At 37.0% G+C, this 18,846-nt stretch overlaps 1 protein-coding gene across 13 annotated transcripts in view; it reads left to right on the top strand.

Annotated features, from left to right (window-relative positions):
• The window catches only part of TMEM117 (transmembrane protein 117), a 567,603-nt gene that overhangs the window by 386,288 nt on the left and 162,469 nt on the right, over nucleotides 1–18,846 (top strand). For all 13 annotated transcript variants that reach the window (XR_014804026.1, XR_014804025.1, XR_014804024.1 and 10 more), the window contains one exon: nucleotides 17,062–17,221. Coding sequence is in view for 10 of the 13 variants with exons in the window: in XM_021092567.2 (XP_020948226.1) it covers nucleotides 17,062–17,221 (160 nt within the window). In the remaining 3 variants the exon portion in view is untranslated. The remainder of the gene's footprint in view (nucleotides 1–17,061; nucleotides 17,222–18,846) is intronic.

Raw genomic sequence — 18,846 nt, forward strand, 5'->3', positions numbered from 1 at the left:
CAATTTTAGTTCTTCTATTTCTTGCCTTTAAATAATGGTTCCATATTTCTCTCTACATTTTGCCCTTCCACACCCTCCAAACTTCTATATATATATTTTTTTTTACATTGTTGAGGTTAATTATTCCTTCTGTCATAGGAAGAAACATTAATTGCCTTCCATGTTTTGTCTATTGATTCAGTCCAACATTTGTAAACCCACTAAGGGTTTTTAAATTACATATTTTTGTGTTTTTTGGGTTTTTTTGGGTTTTTTTGTTTTTGTCCTTTCATCTTTTCTAGGGCCACACCCCTGGCATGTGGAGATTCCCAGGCTAGGGGTCTAATCAGAGCTGTAGCCACCGGCCTACGCCAGAGCCACAGCAATGCCGGATCCGAGCCGCGTCTACAACCTACACCACAGCTCATGGCAATGCCAGATCCTTAACCCTCTGAGCGAGGCCACAGATTGAACCTGCAACCTCATGGTTCCTAGTCAGATTCGTTAACCACTGAGCCGTGACGGGAACTCCTATATGTTATATTTTTAAATTTGATTCACTGAAGAATAAAATAATATGACTGGTCATGCAATTAAATGTGACATTTAGTGAAAACCATATAACCAGAACCAATATCAGATGTATTATCTGTTTTCATACTCAAACAGCTGCCCAAAATCGTGGATAGTAAGAGAATAGGCTAAAGACAGTTATACTAGCCTTATTCCCACTGCACTTCCCCTCCTGCTTTTCTTTTTGTATTTTTATTTTAATTTTTTATTAAAGTATAGCTGGTTTAAAGTTTTGTGGCAATTTCTACTATACAGCAAAGGGACCTAGGGAATGTGTATATGTGTGTGTGTGTGTGTGTGTGTGTATAAACATGTGTACATTCTTTTTTCTCATGCCATCTTCCATCATGTTCCCTCCCAAGAGTTTGGATATAGTTCCCTTTACAGTAGGACCCGTCTCCTCACTTTGCATGTCTCTGGAATGCCCACTGCAGTGAAGACGGCTCCAGGAAGCCTTTGTACATGCCTGTGCTCCTGCTTTCACTTTGTGTCACATACGTCCAAATCCAATTATCTTCGTCTTCGGGAAATTCATCAAAATCTCTCACTCATGTTCTCCTTGCGCTATGGATTTATTTCTTTTTATATTATTAAAACATCAACAGGACTTGGACTGGTTAACAAAAGAAATCAGTTTATCATCTTGATGTAAAAGATGTTTATCTTTAAATATCCAAGAATCTGCCTAAAAACTTTATTTGGTTTCTTAATTTTCAGCTAGTTGGGGGTTTCATACTTGCTAAAAGTCCATTACTGCACCACTACAGAAGAGGCTAGTGGTAGAAAAGGTAAAGATTATAAACTTCCCTAATAAGTATAATCGTTTAAGAATTTGAGATTTGGCACAGACATTCACTGGAGTCCGCTCATGGCTTATTTGGAAAAGCAAAGCATAGGTTAAGGCTAATTGAAAAGATAGGTTCAGAAAAGCTTTTTAGGATCAAAAGTCTTACATTTAAGTACTAGAAAGATGGAATTAAAAAAAACCTAATTTTCTTTACTTTTTTTGTTTGTTTTATTTCTCTATTTTCCTCTCTTTTTGAAATTTTTTACTGAAGTATAACAGTTGATTTGCAATATTGTGTTAGTTTCTGGTATACAGCAAAGTGATAAAGATATATATTATTTTTTGTATTCTTTTCCATTATGGTTTATTCCAGGATATTGAATATAGTTCCCTGTGCTATGTAATATCACCTTATTATTTATTTTATATATAGTAATTTGTATCTGATAATCCAAAACCCCTAATTTATCCTTCCACCACCCCCTTTCCCCTTTGGTAACCATAAGTTTGTTTTTTATGTTTGTGAGTCTGTTTCTGTTTTGTAAATAAGTTCACGTGTATCATTTTTTTAGATTCCATGTGTAAATGATAGCATTTGATATTTGTCTTTCTCTTTCTGACTTACTTCACTTAGCATGATAATCTCTAGTTCCATCCATGTTGCTGCAAATGGCATTATTTCGTTCTTTTTTATGGTTCAGGTTTTTTTTCTCTCTCTCTGTCATGTTCTGTAGCTAAGCTTCAACTGTCTGGCAGCCCGCCCCATCCCCCACCTATATATATCTCACTTCCCCTTGATTGTGATCTTTCCAGGGTTTGGAAAGGGAATGATAGAGGGAGAAAGAGTCCTCACCAGCTGGTACCCACATTTTAGCCCCCTATATCCTATAACAAGGGGTTTGGACTATATCACAAGCATAATAAGGTAGGGGTTTGACATATCTTTTGAAAGCTCCCATCCAATGTGTTGTAATAGTGCTTACTCAAGCCATCCCAAAATCTTGTTACCAAACACACAGTTAAATTCATATGACATCACCAGTGTCAAAGAGTATAAACATCTTGCAGTGAAAGTGAAGAAAAAGGAGGATGAGCCAGTCTTTGACCTTCTAAAATCCCTAACTGAAAAGGAAGGCAGAATGGCCCTAGGGCCCTTTGTTCTTAGGTGAGTAATGAATGGTTTCAGAGAGCTAAATTCCTCAACTGTAGCTGTAAGGAATGAGGCCAGAAGACTAAATAAAATGCACAATTTTTAACTAGATAAGTTTAGTTCACCCACATTTTATTTACTTAAAAAAAAAAAAAAGTCCCGGAGTTCCTGTAGTGATTCAGTGGGTTAAGAATCTGACTAGTATCCATGAGGTTGTGGGTTCAATCCCTGGCATCACTCAGTGGGTTAAGGTTCTGGTGTTTCCCCAAGCTGTGGCATAGGTCCATGTTGCTGTGGCTGTGGAGTAGGCTGACAGCTGCAGCTCCAATTTGACCCCTAGCCCACCTGGGAACTTCCACATGCCTTGGATGTAAAAAGAAAAAAAAAACACCTCCCTTTGTGAACTACTTAACAGAGACTCCGACACCTCAGATCATTTAAATGGTTTTGAAATTAATCGTAATATGATGATAATTTTTGAAAATCACCTAATTTCACCAAGTTAATGGATGATACTTTCCAAGACCCCATTAGACCAAATCAGATATTTCTGTGCCTGTGCAAGTGCACCGCCAGCTCCAGAGTGGGTGGTCCTTTTATCACTTAATGCTACCAAACAAAGCAGAGAAAATTATCACCAGTGAAAACTAAGGGTTTGTGTATGTGTATCATCTCTAATTAAAAAAACACACGTTATATTTTTGAAAGAAAACCTCAACTCCTTGAGAGAGATAACTTGTAGCAGCTTTATCCTTGAATACCTATTGAATAATTTGGAGAAATACAACTAAAGAATGATTGAATTATTGCCTTTTAAACATAAAAGCAATGTTTGAAATGTTCAGTTATCTCACATACGTTATTCAATCCTCACAACCTCATTTATAAGTAAGTCAGAATAACATAGTGGCTAAGAGCTTGCCCTTGGGGTCAGAGACACATGGGTTTAAATCTAAGCTCTGTATTTAATAGCTTTGTGACCTTGGACAAGTTACTTAATTTCTTATGCCACATGGGGTGAGGAATACCGTTTACCTTCACAGGATTCATTTGAGTATTGAGTATATCCATACAATAATATAATTATAGCCACCTAATACCTTATAACTGTTATCACTGTCATCTACTTGTTCTTCTTCATCATTGTCATGATCATTCTCATCATTTCAGAGATAAGAAATTAAGCCTGAGAGTAACTGATTCTTCTGAGCACATATAAGAAAACACTATGACCCATGACCAGAAGCCAGTTCTTCTCTTTCCTTTGACAAAGTTTTCTTTTTAAATATGTGAAGAGTTTTTCTCATGGAGTAGCTCCTGACTAATAATCTTCTAGAATAAGAGTAGTTAAATTTAACCAAGAGAAATTGCATTTAGTTATTAGGTGGCATTTTAATATGCTTGGATGCGCTTTGAAAGCATCGTTCTTTCTTGTTAAATTTTAAAAGACATAGATAGAGCCTTCCCTGTATAATTACTTATGCACTTGGAGACAAGTAGCTGGACCAAATTTTCTTTTAAGGCTAATTTTGGTTTTCTAATTTAGTGAGCATTGTGAATAGATGTTCCACAGAAGCCTGGGTTTATTTTCCAGCTCGAACAGGTAACGATTTTAATTGATCTTAATTATCTCAAGTTTCAAGAGCTAAGCATTTCTTTTTTTATATCTGGCTTGGAGATTTTTCCAATAAGCAATAATTTTAAGATCCCAAGAATCCTAAATTTCTAGAGCTGTATTAGTTTTCTATTGCTATGTAACAAAGGACCACCAACGTAGTGTCTTAAAAAAAAGAAAAAAAAAAACTCATTTATTATCTTGCAGTTCTGCAGATCAGAAGTCTGGCAAGATGTGGCTGAATTCTCTGCTCAGGCTTCTTAAGTCATGTTGTCAGCTAACTACTTTCTCATCCAGTACAAAAGGTTCTTTCCGAGCTCATTTCTGTTGTTGGCAGATTTCAGTTCCTTGTAGTTATAGGACTGCCAACCCTATTTTCTTGCTGTCTGCCAGGCTGCTTTCAGCTCCTGGAGGGTCATTCACATTCTTGTCCCGTGACCTCCTCCATCTCAATCAAGGAGAACCCCTTTCACAGAGAAAATGCTCTGCTCTTTTGATTGGTTAGGACCATGCAGATCACTTCTCATTTGATTAACCAAGGCTAACTGCTTAGTAATCTGCATGAAATCTTCCAGAATCTCTTTTGACATAGAAAGTAACATCATCACAGGAATGATAGCCTACAGTATTCATAGGTTCTGCCCAAACTCAAGGGGAGGAGATTGTACAAGGGCGAGGATCATTGGGGGTCATCTTAGAAGATCACCTGTTCCCAGGACCCAGGGGACTACCAGGGAAGGTAGGTTTCTGCAGCTCTCTGAATAGCCATCTTATAATCTATTCTCAAACCAACTTTCTTTCCAACTTCCCTATTTCTATAAACATCATCCAAGTTTAGTATACATTGTATTAATTTTACTTTCAAGTGTATTTTATATATATCCTCTGTATCAGAACCATATCATTCATACATTCCTACTGGTGTCTGCTCTCTATGCATTCTCAGTCAGTGCTTTCACTTCCCTCCAGGACTGAAGCCATCCTGCAAAACAGTGAATGATTTTGCTTGAGATACATGGGTAAACTCTAATGAAATTGTCTATTACTTGGCTAATTGCAGCCAAGTGGTTTTCAATGGATTGACCAAATAATTTCCTCATTTGTCCCTTGCTCTTTGCTTGTAGAGATCCTGGAAGCAGAACCCAAATTAGGCACATAACTTAGTTTACAGAGAAAATAACTAAAACTATATTTACATCCAATTTTGCAGTTTTCAAAGGAGTCTTGTGTTAAAGAAGTGTCCTCGACATTGGTCCATCTTCAGTCTTTATCCCCTAAAACTTCTATGTAGTGTTTTGGGGGTTTGACCACAAATAATTCAATCTTTTTTTTTCTTTCTTTAAATTTTTTAGCTTCTCCACAGCATGTGGAGTTCTTGGGCCAGGGATCAGATGTGAGCTGCAGTTGTGGCCTATGCTATGGCTGTGGAAAACACCAGGTCCTTAACCCACTGTGCTGGGGTCAAGGATAGAACCTGTGTCCCAGGGCTCCAAAGGCACTGCTGATCCCATTGAGCCACAGCAGAAACTCCCACAAGTTCATTTTTGAAATCGTCTTTCTTCCTGGTTTCTCTAATATTGTTTTATTTGGGGTTTGTTCATATATCATGTCATGTGTGTCTGGCCTTGTCAACTTCTGGCCTTCTCTGGATGTATTATAGAAAGATACAAGTTTTGAAGACTTTTTCCTTGATTTTTTCTACTCTTTTATTTCATTTTTATATTTTTAACTGAAAAGTCTTATTCATCTTCATGTCTTTAATAATTACGTGTATTCGAATGAATCAAAATTCAGGGCCTAATCTTTCCTTGGCCGGCATCCCTATCTCCAGCTGACTCTTGTTCATTCCTGTATAGATGTTCTACCAGCCCCTTAAGCTCAACAATGTATCCAAAACAGGATATTTCATTCCTGCTTTATTTCATTTTTCTCACTTCAGTTATGGATTTCATAATCCTTTTAGTCACACAGGGTAGAAACTTTGGAAACATCTGCCCCTTTCCCCTCAAGTGTCACTGTCACCCCCTACCATTTCCATATTTTCTTTCAAATTTATCTTTGGCTTGCAATATCTGTTCTTCTATTGAAATGTACTCATTTTTTAGGTATAATTTCATTAAACCTCCCACTTATTCCTCATACCTGCCTTAAAACAAATCAGATATATCCCTGGAAACTTCAATTAGCACCATGGTTTTTGCTTCACTTTGGGTATGATTGTTTTGTATACATTGTCAGCCTTTAGCTGGTGACAGTTTCCTTAAGGACAGAGATCATTCCTGTGTCTCTTCAGTTTAGCTCTGTGCCTTTGGCAGTGTAGATGCTCCACAAATGTTGGTTGAATTCTCTGTGTCCCCCCATGCATTACAACATGCCTTTCGCATTCAAAAAGCAATATTGCTTTTCAGTCTTGTATATTACCTGAAATAGCACTTTCTTTCAAGACGCTTTCTAAATTCTTGATGATATTTCACTTTTCCACAGCTACAAAATTCTCCACTGGATTGACCCAGACAAGGCGGATGATCTCCCTTTAAAATGTCAATAGCAGTTCCTGTTGAGACTCAGCGATTTAAGAAACCGACTAGTATCCATGAGGATGCAGGTTCAATTCCTGGCCTCACTCAGTGGGTTAAGGAGCCGGTGTTGCCTTAAGCCATGATATAGGTCATTGACATAGCTCAGATCCTGCATTGCTATGGCTGTGGCATAGGCTGACAGCCACAGCTTCCACTGGACCTCTAGCCTGGGAACTTCTATATACCGCAGGTGTGGCTCTGAAAAGGAAAAAATGAGATGAAATGAAATGTCAACAATCTAGTATTAATTAAATCAAACTTATAAATTGGTCCTCTGATCACTAGTGCTGACATACTTTTTCCCCTATTTTGAGTGAGGTGGTGTTTTTTTTTTTATTTCTAGTTTGTTCTGAATTATTTATAAATATATCAAAGATTCCTCACAGTTTCCCAAGAGAAAATAAAATATATCTGCGATAATAAATCTTTAGATGTTTTTTAAAATTTTGTCATTAGAATTCAAGAATGAAGTGTATCCCTTATGAATCCTAATACACAAATTTTTTGATCTCCCATCGTGACATGACATGATTTCTTTTAAATATTTTTGTATAACTTAAGGGAATTTTTATGTTCCTGTGGTCTTCTTTGTAGTCTTTCATAAAAGAAAAGTATTTTATGTCCATAACATCTACTTTCCCAGCCATTATGTCATGAGCGAGCCCAATGTCTCTGAAAGGATTCTTTCTTGTGGGAGGCTCTGAAAGCATTCTTCTTTATTGACAGTCTCCAGATGATATATCCTCTTCAAGAGATATTTGAGTTGATACTCCTTGGTTTGTTTTACTTATGTAAACATCTTGGCTTCAACAAAGTCACAAAATTTTACCTGAATCTTTATTTTTTCATTAAAGTATAGTTAATTTACAATGTTGTATTAGTTTCAACAAAGTGATTCAGTTATATATATATTTTTCTTCAGATTCTTTCCCATTAAAGGTTATTAAAAGATATTGAATAGAGTTCCCTGTGCTATACAGTAGTCCTTGTTGTTTGCCTGCTTTATATATAGGACTGTGTATATGTTAATCTCAAACTCCCAATTTATCTCTCCCCCATTCCCCACTATCTCCTTTGGTAACCATAGGTTTGTTATCTATGTCTGTGAGTCTATCTACAAATAAATAGACTCACATAAATATATAAATAATAAACATAAATAAATAAGTTCATTAGTATCTTTTTTAGATTCTACATATAAGTGATATCATATGATATTTGTCTTCCTCTGTCTCCACTTATTTCACTTAACATGATAATCTCCATGTCCATACATGTTGCTGCAAATGCATTACTTCATCCTTATTTATGGCTGAGTAATATTCCATTGTGTTTGTGTATATATATACACATAAATGCATATATACCACATCTTCTTTATCCATTCATCTGTCTTTTATTTTTAACCCAGTATGTAAATTCATTCCTATTTTAAAATTTTTTTCTTTTTTGCTTTTTAGAGCTGCACCCATGGCATGTGGAAGTTCCCAGGCTAGGGGTCGAGTCGGAGCTGTTGCTGCCAGCCTACACCTCAGCCACAGCAACACCAGATCCCTGACTCACTGAGCGACTTTAGGGATCGAACCCGCATCCTTATGGATATTAGTCGGATTCATTTCCACTGCATCACAACAGAAACTCCCTCATTCCTATTTTTTAAATGAAACAAAGCATACTTTTGTTCTGTTCACCCCACGAGATCCTATGGAGTTTTTTTTTTTTTTTTTTTAAAAACAAACTTAATAGGAAAAAATGCAACGTGGTATATTTAACTTAAATTTCATATTTTGCATTTTTTAAAGGCAAAAGTACGTTTGGAGTATCATAGCTCTTATTTATTTATATAAACAATAGATATAGTTCTTGCTGACATTATCCGTAGTTAATGGGCATTTATGTACAGCCTTATCTTTTCATTACTGAACCTGTGGCAATAGTTTATACCTGGGCTAAGATTTAGTAGAGTACATCTCATATGTTTCCCTCTATGGGATTAGTGAATTATTTGCGTGTACAAAGTAATTCACTAGGAAGAAAAATTGGGCTGGTGAGTTTGCTAAGAGACACAGAGGATTAACAGCCCATTAGGCTCATGCGACCTAATTTTGCATTGCACACGCCTCTTTCTCTGCTCTGTAGACACTGGAGGAAGTACCATCAACTGTAGAAGTATCCGAGTTTGGTGAAGAGTAAGGGGTTAGTATTTCCTGAACCTGGTTAAATAGATTAATTTATTCATACTGTTTCTCAAATATCTATAATGTGCTGGTCATTAATAATCAGTAATGAATGACACAGCTTAAATTGTAAGGACTTTGCTGTCTACCAAGTATTTTCTTCCAAAATATATGTTTTCAGGAGTTCCCATTGTGGCTCAGCGGTAATGAACCTTACTAGTATCCAGGAGGACGCAGGTTTGATCCATGACCTTGCTCAGTGGGTTAAGGATCTGGTGTTGCTGAGAACTGTGGTGTAGGTGGTAGATGCGGCTTGGATCCCACATTGCCATTGCTGTGGCATTGGCCGGCAGCTACAGCTCCAATACAACCTCTAGCCTGGAAACCTCCATATATCACAGGTGCGGCCCTAAAGAAACAAATAAATAAATAAATAAAATATACGTTTTTGTATATTTTACTCTACACCTAAAACTGTGAAACACATTGAAACGAAAATGATTTCTCCTGACCAAGACTAACCATGCTCTGTATCAATAAGCTGCTTTTAAGTATCTCTGAAGTAAACAAACTTCAGTCAGACATAGGTAGAGGAATTCAAGCCACTAAAAGAAATGTGGTCATTCATGTGCCACCTCTTATATCAAGATTGCCAATGCTCAGGGCTCCACATAAAGTTGCAATCGTTAGACCCTGCAAAACCCCAAGGGGCATTGTTTACATAAATTAGGATGCCAGGACACTGTCCACATAAATTACCATCTGCATGGCCAAAGGCCCCTATCCAGAAATGTTTTTTTCAGCCACCTCTTTCATGCCTTTTCAGGAACAAGAGTTACCAAGTTGTTTCTTGATTTCCGTTTGTTCAGTGCTTTTTGAACTCCTGCTATGTTCGGGGCACTTCTCTTCATGAAGTTATAGAGAGTTATAAGATAAATAACACATAAGTGTATAGTTTAATGGACAACATTAGAATGTAATAATTTCCTTTACAGACTCCAGATCCCAATGGAGTCACAAACAAGATAGGCTAATAAATGCATCTTCTTTCTTTCTCAGAAATCCCTTTTTTTTTTTTTTTTTTTTTTTTTTTTGGCTGCCCTGCAGCATAGGGAGTTTCCTGGCCAGGGATCAGATCCCAGCTGCAGCTGTGACCTATGCCCAACAGGAATCCCATCTTAACCAGTGTGTTCAGGTTGGCCAAGAACTGGCAGTGGCGTTTATTTAAGGAAGGCCACATGGAGAAGCTGTTCTTGTTCCCTAGGTCCCTTAGCAAGCATTACCTCTGTGTGCCCTTGGTGCTTCCAGATCCCCAGGGAGGAGACTGGAAGGACAGACTTCTAAGAAGCAACCTTGACCTCATCAGCTAGGCTATGGTGCTGAGTAAACTCCTGAATTTCAGAATGAACTGGCCTGAGAGCCCAAGTGCTGATTGTTTTACTCAGGGTTCCAGTGGCCACATTGACAATTAAAACAAGCAAAATGGAAAGTGTCAGCATTCTCTCATGGCCATCTGTGACTTCTGTGTGCTGGTAATTAGAGTTCAGAGTGAAACTACCTGCCTGAACTGGCTTTCAGTTTTGTGATGAAAATCGAAGGAAAGCATTCTTCTATTTATGCCTGCTTATTGTTTTTTCCCCTCTAAACAACTTAGTGAAAAATTATGATATTAAATCATATAAGAGTCTGTGGCTATGTCACATTTCATTTCAAGTATTTAATACTTTGAAATATGAGACTATATCTAACTTAACTGTAAAATTAAATTTGCTATCCTGATCCAGGCATTCATTCTTTTTTTGTAGTGATAACCTTAAACCTTTCATTTTTATAAAATATGCAAATTTTTATTTTGCTATGAGAAATTATGAAACACGATCTGACTTGTTCTGATTGAGTTCTAACATTTTAATGCAAGTATTGTAGAAAGAAATAAAAGTTATGTTTATTTCCTTTAGCCATTACAGTAATTGTACAGCATGATCAGAAAGGAATAGGTTATTCATGACTGGAATCAAAGATTATAAACATCTTAGAACATGAAGAATGGCTAATACATGAAAACACATAGAAGCATATTATGTTGAATCACGTGAAATTGCTTTTTTTTTTTCTTTAGGGCCGCACCCAAGGCTTACAGACGTTCCCAGGCTACAGGGTGAATCAGAGCTGTAGCCGATGGCCTACACCACAGCCACAGCAACACCAGATCCAAGCCACGTCTGTGACACCACAGCTCATGGCAATGCTCAACCTACTGAGCAAGGCCAAGGATCAAACCTGCATCCTCAAGGATGCTAGTCAGATTTGTTTCTGCTGAGCCATGATGGGAACTCCTGGAATTGATATTTTTAGTAGGATAAAACGTGATCAAATGTTGGCAATTTTGTTTGGCTCAATTTATAGTCTGTTAGAAGATTTTATATATTCCTGTTACCTGGTTCTATCACAATGAAATTGTGTGATATTTAACACTGAGTTAGCCTTCTGTGGATAATCTAAGCTTGATGTCAGTTCTCTCTCTTGACTTAATTCCTGCTTTCAAACTGTTTGCCTATGCAATATGTCTATCCTCAAGTCATTATAAATGGGAGAATAAAAGCAGTATTAATTAATTTGGTTACTTAAAATAGAAGTTCAATATTTTTAAAAATATGAAAATTAGGGTGGAAGAATGGTTAAGACTGTGAATTAAACCACAATTGGGGGAATTATCTTGATTCATCCAAATGCACTACTCTGTTTCCAATCACCATATATAATAGATATTCGAGTAGGCTATAAAGTGAGTATGTTTCTAGGTGAGATCCAGATGATATTAAATTTTTAGCATATCTGCCGATTTTTAGCTTAAGTGGTTTACTAGGGCTAGTCCTTGCTCAGAGTCAGTTCTTGTGGCAGTTCTGTCACTGGCAGTCTGTGTGACGCGAGTTGAGTCCCCAACCTCTCTGGAAGCATTTTAGTTTAGTTTAGTTTTGCTTTCTTTTTTTTTTTTAGGTCTGCACTCATGGCATATGGAAGTGCCCAGGCTGCTAGGGGTTGAATCAGAGCTACAGATGCTGGCCTATGCCACAGCCACAGCCACGGGGAATCCGAGCCACATCTGCAATCCATACCACACCTCAAGGTGACGTCAGATCCTTAACCCAGTGAGCGAGGCCAGGGATCAAACCCACATCCTCATGGATACTAGTTGGGATTGTTAATTGCTGAGCCACGAAGGGAACTCCCTGGAAGCATTTTATTTTTTAACTTTACCAACAACTTAGAGTGAAGGTATAATTCACATTTTCTTAGCAACTCCATGGTTCCCAGGAGCCCAGAGATTGGAAGCATTGAATTAGAAAAGCTCTGTTCACCCTTCTTGGTCTCACATTCTAATTCCTATTAATCTAAGAGGAATTAGCAGCAATTGAGGAACAGCAAACAAACTGGAAATTTGAAAACAAAGTGAGACTAACCACTCAAGCTGATAATTATGTATGAGTTCTTTCCATTTGACTGATGGCCAGAAACCAGAGACAGTGGAATTGATGAGCGAGGATGCCCTGCTGGTGCTGGCTGCAGCTTGAAAGGAAATAATCCAGATAATTGTTTAATTGGATGCTATTTAAAAAAAGAAGCTGGAACTCCCAAGAATCATGGTCCAGAGTAAACATCCTTTCAACCATATCAGTTAAATAAAAACCTGAGTATGTTGTATTGATGGCTAGCACCCATGAGGTTCCATTTTCACTGCCGAAAAAATATCCCTTTTAATCATTCCCTGTCAGTTTTAGTTTTCAGTGTACTTTTGGATAATAATTTTCCAGTATTATACTTAAAATAAAAATGGAAAATAAGTGAAATCTTAGCTACAGACGTAGTAGCAAGAGGGTGAAATTAAGTGCTTCAATGTGTATGATGGTTGAGACACACAGTGTCAGGAGTCAGCTTGGGTTTGAATCAACTTATAACACATATTTCATACAGTGTATAAAGTCCGTAACTCAGATACGATTATTTGAACTTTCTGTGACTCAGTTTCTGTTCTTGTAAATTGGAAGGAATGATAATAGAGATGTTATACTAGTTAATTTGTGTAAAGCTCTTATACCCATCCCTGACACATTACCAGTGGCATAAGCCTGTAAAAATAATCCGTTATTACTGTTTCCTTCAGAGAGGTTTCACATAAAAGAGACTCTTTTTGTATAACTTGAGTCATGGCTCTTTTAAACTGGTGTTTTAACTGAATTATCATAGCATCGTAAAGTTTATCAATTTTACAACAGAAAAACAAACCACAAGCTCAGAAAAATAAAGCACTTGCTTCTATATCTATGTCTATATAAGGCACTGAGTATAATTTTGGAAGTGGAATGACCAATTAATGTATTTTGGTCCCTGCTTTCCTTTTATTTTTTCCATTGTTTCAGACTTAATTTTAGGCTTTTTCTGTGCTCTGTACACATTCATATTTAATGGTTGCCATTTTTATTCTTTTTGTATACTAAATATTAAATATCAGGCGGGGGAGTTGCCGTCGTGGCGCAGTGGTTAACGAATCCGACTAGGAACCATGAGGTTGCAGGTTCGGTCCCTGGCCTTGCTCAGTGGATTAAGGATCCGGTGTTGCCGTGAGCTATGGTGAAGGTCACATACGCGGCTCGGATCCCGCGTTACTGTGGCTCTGGTGTAGGCCGGCAGCTACAGCTCTGATTCGACCCCTAGCCTGGGAACCTCCATATGCCGCTATGCTTCAGGAGCGGCCCTAGAAAAGGCAAAAAGACAAAAAAAAAAAAAAAAAAAGAAGAAAGAAAAAAGAAAATATCAGGCAGAATACCTCCTTTAATATCCCTTTGGAGTAATAAAATATTACCGGTAACTTTTTCTTGAGATCAGAAGCAATACTCTTTGTCAAAGCCGAAGTACTTAATAAAATCAGAAAAATTTCTATGAAAAGCTCTCAGGAAGAGTATTATTATATTTTGGATAAATGAAATATATCATATAAAGCAAACACCTAAGATGTGAGTTGGCACAGATTTGGTCTTAGGAAGCTCTTACAACAGGTTATGATAAGTTCTAATTACCAAAGAGTTTTCATGATTAATTTTAATGACTTTATTCACAGTGAGGTTATTAGCCTGAGTAAGAAAAACTCTTTTATAAATCTTGTAATAGATGAGGTTTATGATTGCTCAAGCAAATATTTATCCCCAAACCCCAGATTTTGACACCTAAAAACATGACTCAATTAGTATTCAATTTTACAATATCAGTTTACACATTTAGACCAATGAAGTAACATTAGAATATGAATTTCTTTTTTTTTAATTAATTAATTTATTTTGTCTTTTTGCCTTTTCTAGGGCCGCTCCTGAAGCATATGGAGGTTCCCAGGCTAGGGGTCCAATCGGAGCTGCAGCCGCCGGCCTACACCACAGCCACAGCAACGCGGGATCCGAGCCGCGTCTGCAAGCTACACCACAGGTCACGGCAACGCCGGCTCCTTTAACCCACTGAGTAAGGCCAGGGACCGAACCTGCAACCTCATGGTTCCTAGTCAGATTCGTTAACCACTGTCCCACGACGGGAACTCCAGAATATGAATTTCTATGTAAACCAACTGTCCTCACATAAACAGGGTTCTAGATAGCTATTGGGGAAAGTGCAGGAATGATACTAAAAGTCCTAACCTTTCAACCACAGACTTAGACCAGTAGAATGGATGCTGGAGATAAAACTGGAATGAGGTGCTGGAGTATCCCTATTTCACCAGGAATTCACCCTGTAGTGCTGGATAAGAGGGACATGGGAGACCTGGTGAAGGACTGCGGGGAGGCAAAGAAGGGGGAGCTTGAGAATTAGGATCCCAACCATTTACCACCCTGCACACTCATACAGTACATCCTGAAGAACTATACATATTCGTAACATCCTTGCGAAACACACAAAGGAAAATTTATGAGTGATGAGGAAATATACCCTTATTATCAAAAGGATCTTCAAAGAATAATACACACACACACACACACACACACACACACACACACACTTCATGGAAGTTGTGATAGTATTCTTCTTGACAGAAGAAATTGTGATAATTTCCTTCAAATTTGCTTAAAGTTTCCCAAGCTCAAAAAGACAAAAACAAACAAATTGACAACCTGGAGTAAAATTTGCTTAAAATTCCATTATTCTTTTGTTTGACTGTGTAATATTTGTGGTTTTTTTCTGTTGTATTTTAATAATTATTTAGAATTTCTCCCATGCCCATTTAATGTGATCAAATTTCTGGAAATGCTCAAAGATATTCTAAACAGTAGCAAAGACAATCTTTAATTTATATTTTAGAGATCATGAGTCAAATCCTTTTGAGAGTCTGCAATTTTAATAAAATAAGTAATTTTTTTTAGAAATTTTTATTTTCTAAATTAAAAAAATGTGTGTGTTCTATTTATTGGGGGCTGCTAATCTAAAGGAAGTTCATTAAATTCATTTTATCAACTTGTTCCAAATAAAAAGTCGTGAAAAGGAAATCCAAAATTTTAGTGAAGAAATTTGTATTTTACTCAACTATTAAGAGAATTCTATAATGATTCATATTCTTGTATTTTTTTCAACTATTAAGAGAATTCTATAATGATTCATATTATTAAGTGTCAATTATTATGACACTGAAAGGCAAAAGCAAGTAGTTAATTGCCAAAATGAATGTGTGTTCAGAATTTCCTTCATGGCTCAGCAGTTAACGAACCCCATTAGCATCCATGAGGATGCAGGTTTGATCCCTGGCCTTACTCAGTGGGTTAAGGATCCGGCGTTGCCATGAGCTGTGGTGTAGGCACAGACATGGCTCAGATCCCGCGTTGCTGTGGCTGTGGTGTAGGCTGGCAGCTATAGCTCTAATTCGACCCCTAGCCTGGGAACTTCCATATGCTGCGGGTGTGTCCCTAAAAGAAAAAGTGTAAAAAAAAAAAAAAAAAAAAAAAAAAGAATGTATGTTCTTTTATGGTATCATTCACCTCCATATTTTTTCTTCCATTTTTCCTTTTTTTCTCTATTTCCTTTATTCTTTTACATTAAAATTATTTTCAAAATATTTATTCACTTTTATTTTCACTTTTTTATTTCAAAACAATATACAGATATAAAGATAGCTGTGAAAACAGAGGCTTAACTATATTACGGACAGTTTTCTGAAAGATAGTGCTTTCACTGTCCATATTTTAGATTTACTTTGAATGTCAGTATTAAAGACTAATTTAAGTATTTTTTTAAATTTTTATACAAAGCTTAGTTGATAATTGCTACAATTTTTGCAAATATTCTTTGACCTCCATCTGCACATAATTATGCAAGATTTTACAGAGGATGAAAAATATATAAGAGAGAAATCTCAGGCCCCTTGTTATCTTGTAGTGAGGGATGGGGATCAGACGTGGTGTGACCTGGGAAAGTCCCTAGGTCACAAGCCACCTCTGATGGGAGCCCTCTGAAGAGAAGGGCCATGCAATTGGCATGAAGTGGTGGTTCCTCTACGGAGCGCGTCAGGCTAAGGGGATGATGAAAGGACCAAGTCTAACTATGCCCCTCTTTTGTAGGATGATAATGGAACACAAAGACCCCGTTACGCATCAGCCTTAAGCTTATGTATATATTTTTTTCACCCCCTTCAGTAAAACAACATACATGTGTACATGTAATGAGAGTTGCAACCAGTGCTCTCTTTGGGACATATATTGCACTGACCAAGGTTATCTGTAATATTCTGTTATTTGTTCTGTAATCATTACCTTATTGTTCTCTAGGGAAAATCTTGGAAAAGATGCTGTCATCCCTTCTTCTAATTGATTTTTAAAAAATTTTTATTGGAGTATAATTGACTTGTAATGTTGTATTAGTTTAAGGTGTATAGCAAAGTGAATTAGTCATGCTTATAGCCATTCCTTTTTTTTCCCATACAAGTTATTACAGAATTTTGGCTAGATTTCCTTGTGTTGTACAGTAGGTCCCTGTTAGTTATCTATTTTATGTATAGTAATGTGTATAAAGAAAGCTCTTAATTTGCTTCTTTTTTCATCTTCCTTTTGGGTGAGTATGCTTTAGGATAGGTACTTGGCAAGGGGTAGACATTTAATACAGCAGATCACATGCATTCTCCACTCTATATTATTATGCCTAATGTTCTTTACTGGCTGTCTTGTTCCTTGCAGGACGGTTCTTTTCACTCTGACTTCTGTGGTTGTACTTGTCATTACAACTGACTGGATCAGCTGGGACAAGCTGAATCGGGGATTTTTGCCCAGTGATGAAGTTTCCAGAGCCTTCCTGGCTTCTTTCATCTTGGTCTTTGACCTCCTTATTGTAATGCAGGTAAGTGTCTTTGTATTTTCCTCCTCTCACAGAAGCCATTCCAGGCTTTGTTCTCAGTACAACAAACACTAGCCAGTGAAAGGCTCCATAAAGCTGGAGAAATGCATAGTGTACAGTTGCTATTAATGGATCCTTCTCTGATCATATTTTCTGCAATTTTACTGGGAGGACAGGCCCATTGGGTTTTAATGAGAAGGGCACCAAAAATTCATTGTATGACTATTACAGGGTGGCTCCTGGAAACCATACAGAATGGTTGTGTTTGTGGGTTTTTTGTTGGTTTTTTTGTTTGTTTTGTTTTGGCCACTGCTTCAGAGAAAAAATAAAACCAAAAAAAAACAAAAAACAAAAAACAAAAAGACACCTGTCGTTTAGAAAATGGAACACTGCAGAGATGAGGATGATATAAAGCCAACAAAGCAGAGGTAAGCAAATGCCAAAGCAACTCAGGGTTATAGAGCAGTGGAAATAAAATCATATAAAGATGCTTTTTCTGGTTATGGAAATTATCACTTTCTTTCAGTATTCACCAGAGATCATTCCATTTTCATGTAAACAATATTTCTGCCCTGCTTAGCAACAGATTGTTTGTACAATAGCATCATGCTATCCAGTGCAACTCATGTAATCTTCTGGTGTGAATGCTTTGGGGTTTTAGGGGTGTTCCTTGAACAGGGCAGAAAGAGACATTAACCATTACTTGGCACTTTATCTTGTTCATTAAATGTCCATCCATTTGCTAGACATTTTCTTATTCCTTTCAGAAGGCAATCTTGGGTCTTCCCCTCCAGAGGCATTATAAGTCAACCAGAACAAAGGCTCCATTGCTGAAGGGAAAGTAAACTTCATTGTGTTCTGAATTTATGTGAGATTTCACAAGATAGCAGATTGCTTTTCTCATTTCTAGAGGCAAAGAGAGGCCTTTATAAGAGATAGTCTTTAGTGTTTTAAAAGAGAATAACAATCTGTTGTGGATGGGTTTTTTTTGTTGTGGTGGTTGTTGTTTTATTTTATTTTATTTTTTTTGTATATATCATAGCCCAGGCATGAGGCTCAAGATGGTTCCTAGAGGATATTACTGTTTTAATGGATGACAGTTTAAAATATATTATTGCTTTTAAAAATGAAACTGAATACTTGGTCTCATCTAAAAATTGATGTATTTTTTAAAACTTCCCGTGGGATAGTTTAGCATAGTGAAAAAAGCCCTGGACTTCAAGTAAGGAAGCAATGGCAAGGTTCTATATCTGTCTTTCTTTTTCTATAGGACCTCCTCTGGATATTTGTAAAATTGAATTTATAGCACTCATACAGCACTGTCATTCATTACTTGTTTAGAGGTTATTTTTATCTTCTTGCATCTCATACCCCTCCTAAAATAATATAAGGCCTTATGTAAAATATCTACTTTGGCCAAGTGGCCTATTGGCACCTCTCCAAACCTATCTTAAAGTCAAGGTATTAGTAGCCAAGTAAGCCATTGTCTTTTAATTTGTTTAAGTTAGTATAGGTGAAAGCATAAATTTCCTGATTTCCTGCTACCATCCACCACTTTCTATTCTCTTTCTGTAGTTTTAATTATTCTTCCAGTTCACTAAATCAGGGACTTGGAATGGGAAAATGTT

This window comes from Sus scrofa, chromosome 5, assembly GCF_054392235.1.
Source record: "Sus scrofa isolate SSC_HxYL_T2T_F1_AM1 chromosome 5, Sscrofa_HxYL_maternal_Yorkshire_Landrace_v2.0, whole genome shotgun sequence".
Classification (NCBI taxonomy): domain Eukaryota; kingdom Metazoa; phylum Chordata; class Mammalia; order Artiodactyla; family Suidae; genus Sus; species Sus scrofa.